The sequence below is a fragment of the Argiope bruennichi genome, chromosome 3 (assembly GCF_947563725.1).
Source record: "Argiope bruennichi chromosome 3, qqArgBrue1.1, whole genome shotgun sequence".
Classification (NCBI taxonomy): domain Eukaryota; kingdom Metazoa; phylum Arthropoda; class Arachnida; order Araneae; family Araneidae; genus Argiope; species Argiope bruennichi.
Genome location: NC_079153.1, coordinates 63,148,847 through 63,161,554, shown reverse-complemented (window position 1 = coordinate 63,161,554; position 12,708 = coordinate 63,148,847). Strand labels below are relative to the sequence as shown.

The 12,708-nt window shown below is 28.0% G+C and overlaps 1 protein-coding gene across 11 annotated transcripts in view; it reads left to right on the top strand.

Moving 5' to 3' along the window:
* LOC129963456 (RNA binding protein fox-1 homolog 3-like) overlaps positions 1-12,708 on the top strand; it is an 84,272-nt gene that overhangs the window by 48,352 nt on the left and 23,212 nt on the right. For 8 of the 11 annotated variants that reach the window (XM_056077840.1, XM_056077851.1, XM_056077850.1 and 5 more), the window contains exons 2-3: positions 6,897-7,049; positions 11,825-11,878. In XM_056077840.1, the coding sequence (XP_055933815.1) occupies positions 6,897-7,049; positions 11,825-11,878 (207 nt within the window). The remainder of the gene's footprint in view (positions 1-6,896; positions 7,050-11,824; positions 11,879-12,708) is intronic. The other 3 variants (XM_056077847.1, XM_056077848.1, XM_056077849.1) reach the window with 1 other exon arrangement.

Here is a 12,708-nt window from a genome sequence, read left to right as displayed (position 1 = left end):
ATATTGACAAATAAATAAAATGTTATGCAATTTTAGCTGTCGTAATTAAATACAAGACATCTTAGATATATAAAAATAGTAAAAAAAAAAAAAAAAATTTAATATGCATTTTCTACGATTTTTTCTTTCAAAATAGAAAATTTGCATGTCAAAAACATATTGGCAAAGTTTTAACTGCTATGCAAATTTTGTTACATTGAAGTCACGTGTTTCGACTGATAAGAAACTCTACCGGTATAAAGTCTGCAAAACTACTCCAAAAGTGTCTATGCATTATTTTGCGATTACTGCAGCAAAATGACTTCGAAATCGAAGGAATTCGACGTTAGTGTTAAAAGCATGATAATTAGGCTCAGAAATGAAGTTTTAACTTATCGTGCTATAGGAGTGCAGTTGAATAGAAGAGTATTTACTGTCAGAAGTGTTGTAAAAAAGTTCAAGGAAACAGGATCAACGGAAAAAAAGACTAGAAGTGGACGACATCGAATATTTTCTACAAGAGAAAAACGTGCCATTATTAACAAGGTTAAGAAAAACCCTAAAATAAGTGCACCCCGGATAGCTAGAGATGTTGCTTTCACTTCGCAAAAGACTTTCAGCGTACAGACTGTACGGAATGTTTTACACGAGGGACGTTATTATGGAAGGGCAGCTAGAAAGAAACCATTCATCTCGCAAATAAATAGGAGAAAGAGGTTAGATTTCGCAAAATCCTACGTTGGGATTACTACTATCCGAAGAGTTTTGGAACACAGTTATTTTTTCCGACGAATCAAAGTTTAACATTTTCGGCAGTGATGGACGACGATATGTGTGGAGGAGGCCAAATACTGAATTGGAAGAGCAACATTTAACTGCTACTGTAAAACATGGTGGAGGCAGCGTCTTAGTTTGGGGCTGTATGGCAGCTAATGGAGTTGGCAACTTGTATTTTATTGATGGTATTATGACAGCACATACATGCATTGACATTTTGCGCGATAACTTAAAAATCAGTGCCCAAAATCTTGGCTTGGGAACATCATTCGTTTTTCAACAAGACAATGACCCCAAGCATGCAGCGAATCTCACCCGTGAATGGCTACTCTGCAATGCTCCTCGCCAGTTAATAACCCCACCTCAATCGCCTGACATCAATTCAATTGAAAATTTATGGCACCTGCTCGATCTAGAAATCAGGAAACATAAAATTTCGAGTAAAGACGACCTCAAACGTTTACTCTTGCAAAAATGGCACAAAATTCCCAACAGTACAACAAAGACCTTAGTTTCCTCTATGAGAAATAGATTACAAGCTGTTATAGATGCAGAAGGCATGCATACAAAGTACTAAACATATACTGATTTTGTTTTCGCTCATAATTTTGACAATTTCATAATTTTGCCAATACTTTTTTTATCATGTAAATTTTGGATTTTCTCGTAGATTTTGACTAAAAAAATATTTAAATGAAAATTTCGTTATATTTGTTTGTCTTTCCTCCTTCTGTAATCGCTATGTTAAAATAAAATTTGTAAACATACTTTGTTAGCAAATATGATCATTTATAGGCAATTGCCAATACTTTTTTTATCCACTGTAAATGATAGTTGATGTAATTTTGGTATGCATCATAACTTGTTATATAAGAATATCTTTCATAATTGTCCTGTATTTGAATTCATTTCAGTTTGGACCCTTGATATTTATTTTTCGGCAAAGACGATATTAGTATTATAAATTATATTCGTGTTATTATTATCTGCTTCTCAATAATCCTCAGCAAAACTCATTTAATAAGCAAAAAAGAGAGGTCTAATATCATGATAGTGAATTTCGTAAATTTAATTGATGTACCGCTATATTCTTACAACAAATAGAAAAAGAGTAATGATTTTTAATACTAAGCAAGTTTCCTTGATACAGAGTTCTCCAATTAATTGGACATTTGCATATGTCAATAGATTGCGAAATATTAATTAGCTAATTAACCGAATAATTGCATTACAACTTAAATATAATCTTATGAGTTTCAAGCTCACATTTAAGCGGGTGTTCATCGTTCATTCTGTGTTCTTATAGCATCGGTGCGTTTCACATTCGAAACCTATTATCGTGTGTGCGACCTTGGTGCATGTTAAATCTGACCTTGAATATCAAACGACCTCCCGCTGGCCCAGGAACAGTTTGAGACGGGTATCGTTTTCCGTCACCTGATCACGGCACAAAATTACGACACCTATCCCAAAACACCTTCCATATTGCTTTAAAATTAATTCATTGTGTTTGAAACGTTTAATTGCACTGGATAAACCAAATATTATTTGAAGTTTCATAAAATTAATTCCTCTGGGCAAGTGCAACAATATTTTCGTTCAAGATTATCCGAAAGACGATGTTGCTTGTCCTGAACTTGATTTGTTCTAAATGAATGTGCCCACGACCGTATGGAGAGAATTGTGTCGCCGGTAGCATATTTGCAAATTAACGAAGAGTAGCCGCATCTAAACATTTGCGAAAAAGGCAAACTCTGTGTGTTTATTTATCTGAAAACCCACTGAAGTTGATTATAAGATGCTATTATAAAATTAATAAGGGAATATGCGTTGACTGTATAATTAAGCTTAATAACCCTTTCTTTTTTTTACCCAAATAATTTGTGTCCATCCTGGATTTTCTGCTATCTTTTTTTGACATCGATTTGACGACAGGACCATGGTTCTTGGTTATAAATTAATCATAGTAGTTATTATTATATTAGTTATTATAATATCAATTATAAATTAATCATAATATGATGACATATTAGTGTATACGTAAGAATAAAAATTAGTATTTCATGTTCCGTTATTAATAATAATAAAGATTAATCTATTTTTAGTGATAAAATATAAAATATGATGAAAAAAATCGGAATTTTTTCAGATAAAAATCAATTGGTTGTGTTATTTATTTTTTAGTTTTTGTATACTCTCTAAAACATTCTCATGTTGTAGATTTAAAATAATAAGGAAACTACATTATTTAACTGTTCATTGATGTGTTTACGAATTGTTTTATTTGAAATTCAGAGCTGCGTATTAAAGAATTTTTGAACCGGACGATCATTTCATAAATCTCTGATTCGAGACGAAGGAAACAATTACCCAACCTCAAAGAAAGTCGATACGAGGAGGGGAAAAAAAAAAAAAAAAAAAAAAAAGATCGAAACAATTTTTCTGGTACGAAAATTTTTTCGATGTTTAGTTTTTTGCTGTGAACACTAAAAAACTTTTGTTTTATAAATAAATAGTCTTTTCTTAAAATATAGGATTAGGGATGCTATATGAGAAATGAGAAAACGTTAAGAACACTCTTTGCTGATTTTTAAGTTTCTCTTTACGAAAATAAAACTTTAGTAAAATGTCACTGTTATCAAATATTTTTTGTTTCTCTCTTTAATAGCATATTCAAATCCGTTTTTCTCTGAGTGTAATTATTTCTGTATTAGAATTTTAAGATTTTAATATCTTCATATTTGTTGAACTTTTACTATTTTTATTTTGCCATAACTTTTCTTGTTTTTTGTTTTTTAAAATATCTTAGAATCCATTAGCAAATTATTTCTCACCACACTTTCTTTTTTGAGATATTACCGTATAGATTTGTGTAGGAGTATACAGTGAGTTTAAGCAATAAATAATTCTTATTATGTGAAAAGTGATCTTGATTTCTATTTGTGCGATAACTACATATCAATAAATTTCATGTGTAATTATTTATCTTCATTCAAGCCATATCATAGAAATTCGATTATCAAACTTTCGTGTAGTTATGGTAGGTATTGCACTTCTTCCGTAGGTAGCATTTGTTCCACGTTTTTTTTTTTTTTTTTTTTGTGTAGTAGTACATTTTGTATGGGAAAAAAGAATATTCTTTTCTAATGATTCAAAATTCTGCTAGTTAACGATAAAATTAACCATCTTTAGTATGCGACTGAAAGACATTTTTTTTTTTTTTTTTTTTGAGATGCAAATTCGATCTGTAGTTGATAATTATGCATGCATTTTCAGCTGTTATTTCGATTATACGACAGTACCGTAATATATTTTGTCTTTAAATACAGGACCATCTGTATCTGTAATTAACATCTGCGTGAGTTGTGCCGATGTTTCTTTAACTCTTTCAAAGATTTGTTTATTATTTTTAAAGCCCTATCAACCTTTCATTGGAGGATGCGTGTCTTTGTTAAGAATAGTGTTAGATTGCATTTCCCTTGTGGAATACGTTTTTATTCATCAAATGATTTTTGAAATATATGATGCTTCTTTTTGTGATATAATTTTGTTAAAAATTTCTCTCGATGGGTTTGGATATTACTTACATATATATATTACTTGTTTGTTTTTTCCCGATTGAAATTGGAATATTGTTAGCAACTGAAACACAACTGTTTCTTAAGCAATGTCAATTGTCGTCTGCGACTTTTTGCCGATTATGGATGATTATGGCCGTCGTAGTCTTATCGCTGTAATGCGAGAAGAATTAGAAAATGAATGGATTAATTTAGACAATGAGATTTGGGTAAGAAATCTGAATTTTGTTCGCATTGTACTGTGCTGTCATTAATGTTTATTATCATAAACATGTTTGTAGATATGTTATTTGCTTCTTCAATTGTGAAAGAAAGATGTTTTGTTGCCTTTTATTTTTGAAATTACTTAAATATGATTCAGTTTCCTCGATCATACATAATATATATTTACAATACTAAGTGCTGTAGTGATTTTATTTGTCTAACGAAAATAAATTTTTAAAATTCTGTATTTAATTATTGACTTGCCAAGTCTAAGTTGTGATTTTGGAATTCTTCCCGATGAGCTTACTATTTTAGATCTTTTGAGCTGTAAGTAAAAAACGTATAAAATGCTGTATTTGTTGTGTACTATATGCTTGATGCGTATTCTCTTATTTTAATAGTTCGTATTCTTAGAAGTCGAATTCTTTTTTATATTGTGTAGAAAATCATACGTACATCCTTTATGAATGTATGATTTCATTCATTCTATTCGTTTTTATAAACAGAATACTAGAAAGGTTGATATGATGTTTTACTGTATTTTCGTAAACAAACTTTACATTTAATGTCTTGAAAAACAAAATATATGAATGTAGAATGCTTTTTACTTTTGGAAACAGGCCGAACTTTATTTTCTTTAGATTGGACGAATAATGTATGAGATAAAATAGAAAATCTTCGTGAAAGATGTTTAACCTGATGTACTCGCTGATTTTCGCAAATTATACAGTAAATCCTCAAGAGTTACATTGGTAAATTCTATAATCTCACTGACATCCTGAAGTGGAATCGGAGTCACAAAATTCAAAACATATTCCTACACTACTGGCTCAGAATGCGCAACAACATTAAGATATTTTTACGATATTGGCCAGTATTTAGAATATCGTACGTGGAAATATCGTACAATATATTGTGCCTATAGGTTAAGGAACAAAGGCGTAGTAGAAATAAATAACTGCTTTTTTTTTTTTTTTTTTTTTTTTTTGTCACCATGCCGGATTAGAGTGAAATGAACGAACTTTCAATATACCTTTGGTGTGGGGGGAGAGACCGAAATTACCATATAAATGTATTTATTTCACATTCTAATATTGTATTGTATCATCTCCCACCCCATCTAATAAAATAAGAATGGGTGTCGTAGTAATCTTCTCATTTTTCGACTGTTTTTGCACATAATTTTTTCTACATTGAGCACTTTGTAAAGAAAATACTGAAACATATAAAAAGGGCTTGCATGTTGATTTACTGTTTACCTTCTGCGTAATCTATATTGGTTTACTATTTTTAAACTTTCCCGTCTTGGTGTTCGCTTATTTTACTAGCTGATCGGATGTGGAATGTTAAAACCGAATGTTTTTAAAATAGATTTCCGAACTAGCTGTCTGGATTATGTTACTTCCTTCCTTTTTTAGCTATGTAAATTTGAAAAAACTTGTTACTGCATTTGTAGTTCAGACAAAAAGATGCAATATGGATAAAATATTCGAATATATTACTGCTTTCTTTTAAATCTGTTTTTTACAAGTTGGAACATTTTTAATTCCTTAGAGAAAAAAAGAAATCTGTTATAATATTAATGAGATTTGCATTGGATATAGCTTACTCTTCAGAATAAAACAGGAGTTTGTACAAATCCATTATTATTTTTAGTTACATATTGTTAATGCCATGTTGTTGTCCATTTGTAAGTGTGTAAAAAAAAAAAAATACTTAAAAGATGTGTTTTTATTCCATTATTTTAAAGAATTTTAGCAATTTACAAATCAATATTTGTATTGATGAAAAACAGTATTTTCTATTGTTTCTTTATATAAGAGTTATTTTATGAAACAGTTTATTTTATTTGATCCTTTCTTATAAAAAAATCATTTTATTCTGAAATTTGTTTTAGTATTATATAATTGTTACTCTTATTTTTCCCTGCTAGAATGCTTCCATTACTATTAACACTCTTCTCATTCAGGGTTAAATTCATATTCTTTATTTACTTTTAATATTAATCTATTTATGAATTTTTTTAAACTAAAACATTCTGAATTTAAATGTTTTTAAATAACTAATATTCACTTTTAACGATTTTTGTTTAGTATAAGTAACTATTTAGTACATTTATTTTGCTTAGTTTCTTGCTTTTTAATTTTCAAGAATGTAAAATTTGATTTTGTATTGTTTTAATTCTAATATATTTAAATAAATTTTAACTCGTAAAATGGTAGTTTTTAACTAAAAGTTCATTTTATTTTGTTATGAAATATATCACCTTTTTATCAATAATCTCTGTTTTATTGATTATTTATTTGTACTTACAAAAAAAAGCTATCAACTTTTTAAAATTCAATTATTTATTTGTAGCATATGGTTACACCTCAGCTTGCGGCAGCTTATCCACAGTATTCGCCATCAACTGAACAGACTCAGCCACCTTCATCTAGCAGTGCTGAATCTAAAGACAGCACTCTTTTCCCACCGTCAATAATAACTGCTAATGGAATTGAACAACAAACTGTAAGTTTTTCTTTTTCTCTAAATATGTTATATAGTATGGAAACTTTTAAAAAATGCATTTCTGACTCAGCATTTTCTTAATAGAAAGTAGTAGAGAATATGTGTACCTTAGAGTATGTGTATATTTAGTTATTCAAATTAAGGAAGAAAAAAAAATCTTAAAAGTTGAAAGATTGGAAAAGGAAGAAAACATAAATTACACAGCCGTGAGCCTTAAAAATTAGGTTTACTTTTTATAGAAAATATAAAATGTTAAACATAGTAACTATTTCTAATTTTATTTCAGAATTCATAAATAAAGCATTTTACTTTATGAATAAAACATGCAAGAATTGGATAATATCTGAGAAATAATACTTTGAGAAAGAAATCACAAATACTTGTTGCCATTTTCTAACAATGAGCAAATTGCTGACATGGTTAATCATTTGAAAATACAAAGCTTTTTTTTATTGTTAAATTTATTCTTTGATTTAGCATTACACTGCGCTTGAATTTTTTATAGTATTTTTTCTGTTGATCCGTAAGATGAATATTAAATTATATTGTCTCCAAAAAAAGTGTTTTAGATTGTAGGTGGTAATCATTGGAAATAGATATAAATAATATATATGTAGAAATTTTTTTGATTAATTCAGAATTTATCATCGGTGATTCTGTTTATTCATTGTTCAAAAACAATGAATAGTACAAATATAATGAAATTCTTCATTTGGTTTGAAGGCACATATTGAGGTTTGTTTTCTTAAACACACTGGTTCATTACAGGAATGACTGTAATGTCTTCATTTTCCAGATAATATACTGTTCTTTTTTATATTAACTTTTTTAATCTGTAACTTCTGGTAAAAAGAATGAGATACTGATACAACTTCATCTCAATAATAAAGAAATAAGATAATTATAGATTTATGAAAATTAGACTAATTTGGGTGGTCAGTGCAATGGTTGATTTTTTTTAAAAAAAAGTTGAATCTTTAATGTTTTACTTATATTATGAATATACTAGTAGATTAAGATTGAAAGTCATAGATTTTTCATATATTTAATATTATAACTGTTCTTAAATTATTGGTTATAGATCTTAAACTCAAATTATTCCAAAATTCTTTTAAAAATTAATATAGTAAGAAAAGAGCATTGTTGTAAAATATTCTGTTCCATTAGTATGACTCCAATCATCACTACTAGTCTTCAATGTTGCTTCTATTTCATTAATACATCTTTAGTATTTGGTGATTGGAACTACTGCTGAGATTTGATGAGTTTTGTTTGGAATCTTTCAATGGGAAAAATTACTTAAAATATATATGTTTATTTATCTGTATTTTTTTTAATGGAAAAGAATTGGCCTATTTAATTCTTATTTTTGAATTTCAGTCTTAATTTTACATAATCAGAAAAAAAATAATAAAAAATCTGCTTTGAGTATTGCTGAAACATGTGCTTCTGAATAAGAAACTTGTGAGTTTAGAGTTTAATGTATTACACATTTTCTGTAATTTCTTTACTTTCTATGCATAGAACTTGTCTTTTAACTGCATAATATCAAGCATGTTCGTTGATGATTTTTCTTATATAATGTATTAACATTCTGCACAGATATGTTTTACAGCTTGGTAAACTGCTAGAGCAAAGTATAAGACTTGTGCATCTTATTTAATTTTGCTGTTAGTGCATCCTAATAGCATTATGTTTCAAAATGGATGCTATTTTGTAATTTTTTTTTTTTTTTGAAATGTCATTTTTAAAAATAAAACATATGTTTTTGAAAAAGTATTTATGTATTTTTGAGTTTTATTAGAAAAATGTATATTCAGTATTATTTATCAAGATTAGTTTTAAGTATTCATTTTTCTTGAGATAAATAAATGCTTGAACTTTAAAAAAAAAAAAATTATTTTTAGATAATATATAATATATATACAGTGGCTCAAAAAATTGAGAGTACACCTTACTTTTACTTGATAAATCTGACTTTCAATATGAGTAACATATTACCAAGAATTGCAAACATGTTTTTATTTTTACATATGACAAATGGTTTAATTTAAAGTAAAAACAAAGAAGAATGAATGAAAAACTTCTAAAAGGAAAAACTTCAGAAGCATTTTAAATAAACATATGCAGATTTTCACCTCAAAAAATTGAGAATACAGATGGTATTCGCACATTTTTATACGATTTTAATGAAAAAATTACATTCATATTTTGTGTTTTAAATGTTCAGCTTGATAGCCCTTGTTCTTAACAATCATTCTACATCATTATTATCATGATATGATATTCCGTCATGGCTTTTAGAGCGTTTCTGAATAAGAGTAACCTCTGCGGAAAGGGCGAAAATGTATCCTTCCATCCATTGCCTTTATAAAAGCGCCATTTTGCTTTTAAACAAAAATTCTAAATATCAGATGATAAATAAAACTTTCAAAAATAAAATTGTCTGAAAAATGTGTGAACTTATGAAAAATATGTTTAATTACTAATAAATATTTTTTATTGCTGCTTTAATCTAATTTTGAGTAATCTTATCTTGAACTTTTTGAAAAATTATTTATGTGTGATTAAGCTTGTGAGATTAACTTAAAGTCAAACTTTTAATTGGAAAATGGCTTCTTGAAGAGAAACCAATATTGATGTAAGAAAATTTATATTAAGATTATTTAAAAAAGGAAAATCTTATTGTGAAATAGCTGAAATAGTTGGTAGAAGTCACACTTGTGTCCAGAAAATCATTATAAAATTTTAAAATGACAGAGATTGATTGAAAATAAATGTGGAAGAGAAAGAAAAGGTATTCTGAGTGATGTAACTAAAAGGAAAATTTTGAAAGAAATCAAGATTGATCCAAAAGTAAGTGCAGTCAAACTTGCTGCAGAAACTACTCAAATCATAGGCAGAAGTGTAAGTGCTGAAACTGCACGAAATGCCATTAGACAAGCTGGATATAAAAGTCGAGTTGTCGAAAGAAACTGTTCATCTGCTTGTAGATGCAGAAAGGTGTTTAGAATTTGCAAAAACTCATCAATTGAAGACGAATATCATTTTGAAGAAAGTTATATTTAGTGATGAAAAAAAAATCAACATTTTTGGCGGTGACAGCTGTCGCTCTATATGGAGAAAACCCAATATTGCTTTGGATTAAAAAAATTTACATCCTACAATTAAACATAGTGGTGACTCTGTCATGATTTGGGATAGGAAATTTGGTTCTTATAGATGACATTATAAACCATATGCTTCACTTGGATATATTTCCCACCAATCTAAAGGAAAGTGCTAAAAATTTGGGTTTAGATGGAAATTTCATTTTTCAGCAGGACTACGACTTCAAACAGATTGCACGTAACATCAAAATGTGGTGTTTTTTCCTCTGTAAACAGCAGTTACACACACTAGCACAGTCCGCCAACATCAATGTCATTGAAAATCTGTGGGCCACACTCGAAAAAGCAGTCCAGAAACACGAAATTAGAAACAAACCCTATTTAAAGCAAATGTTGCTAGTAGAATGGGGTAAAATATCTTCAGATACCACCCAAAAGTTGGTCGAATCGATCCCACGATGTTTAGAGGCCTTTATAAAAGCCAAAGAACATGCAACTAAGTATTGAAACTTTCTTTGTATGTGAAAAATTACAAAAATTTCATTGGTGTATTCTCAATTTTTTTAGGTGAAAATCTACATATGTTTATTTAAAATGCTTCTGAAATTTTTTCCTTTTAGAAGTTTTTTGTTCATTCTTCTTTGTTTTTACTTTAAATTAAACCATTTGTCATGTGTAAAAATAAAAACATGTTTGCACTTCTTGGTAATGTGTTATTCATATTGAAAGTCAGATTTATCAAGTAAAAATAAAGTGTACTCTTAATTTTTTGAGCCACTGTATATATAATCAAGAAAATGAAGGAAAAATAAAAGTTTTAGCATTTCTCTAGTATCCTGATTTTCTTTCTATTCTACAATTAAGAATCCTAGGCTAAATATTGTTTTTTTTTTTAAAGGGAAGTAAGACAAGAGTCAGATTTGAATAATAATTCAAAATATAGATTAATAATTTTTTTCAAACAGGGAAATGTTTCAAATAAGATGAAATGAATATGTACAGCTGAATGTTGTTTCAAGAAATTTTCATATTTTAATAAAGAACTCCAACATAAAATTTTAATACACATTTTCTTTGTTTGTCTTATATTTCTGAGTGTCATTTGAATTCCTGTTATTGATATTATAAAAAATATTTACCTTCTTTCTCTGTTATGATTTTAAATTTTTATTTTGCCTAATAAGTGGTAATATTGCAATAATTAGTTTATAAAACTAATGTATTCATTATTACACTTCCTAATTAAAATTTATTTTTTGCTGTTGCATTATTTTACCTTGATTTATAAGATGTTAAAACTTTTTGCTGATTATTTTTTATTCAGAAAAGCTTGAAAGCAGCACTTCTATATTTAATAAATGGATTTTGCTGTCTTCATTCACTTATCATTTCTTAGATTTGTTGACAGTAGTAATTTCAATTTATTTAATAATATTAATTGTGATGTGCTTTGATTTTATAACACATTTGGTGTCTCTTCCCATTGCCTATTTTATACAAGATATGCTCATGGTCAAAATATTTAGCTCATGATGTGATTACAGATTATCATTATTTATTTCTACACAATTTGTTATTGAGTATATTTTTTAACCAGACTAGTTCTCTCTATTCTGTTTTGTATTAAAAATCGTTTTCATTTTCCAATGTATATTTTCTCTTAAGCACAAAGAGAAGTCATCGCTTGATCATGAGGCACTATGGTGTCAACTTTATAGGGTATGTAATAATTTATATTTTCGTGGTTCCTTAAGTGTAATTGGGAAAAGGTGGATGGTCATCTAATCTCATGTAATTCCTCTCATATTAACCTTAAATACAGTGTGGAAGTACTGTTTTCTTGCTTTCAGCATTTTCCTTTTGTAGTTTTTTATTTCCCCAACCTTGTGTGTATTTTTTGCTTTTTCTTATTATCACCAAACTAACAATTTCTAGGTGTTTGTTTGTTTTTTATTTTAGGAATAGAGTGTTTTAACTAAAGAGTGTTGTTTAAATCCTAGAAGCTTGAGTAACTTGTTCCTGCACTAATGAATGTATTTTATATGTTTTGAGCATTACTAAGCTTTTAGTATGTGCTTGTCAATCTTTTAGTATGTGCTATTTTGCAATGACCAAAAAATAATGTGATTGTCTAAAAGGAATGCAAATTAATGAAAATAGCTTAATAAATACGATTGTACTATTAATTAAAAATTTTGATTCTAATACTTTTATTTTATTTTTATAGCAATTTTAATTCATTATTTATATATAAGTTTGTATTTTTAGCAGTGTCTTAATATATATATATACAATTATAACAGTGTCTTAATATATATACAATTAAAAAATTTTGATATTAATATTTTCTCTTTGAAGGGTATGTTTGAATTTCATTTGGTGTTTCACTTTTAAAAAATAGTATATTTAAATAATTATCAATATGATTTAATGAATTTACTTATAATCAAAATCTCTTTTTGCATCAACTGAATTATGAAAAATTATATGGAAATGTAATTGATATTACTTCTTAAACTTTTAAATTATTTGCTAAGCATGATTTTGTG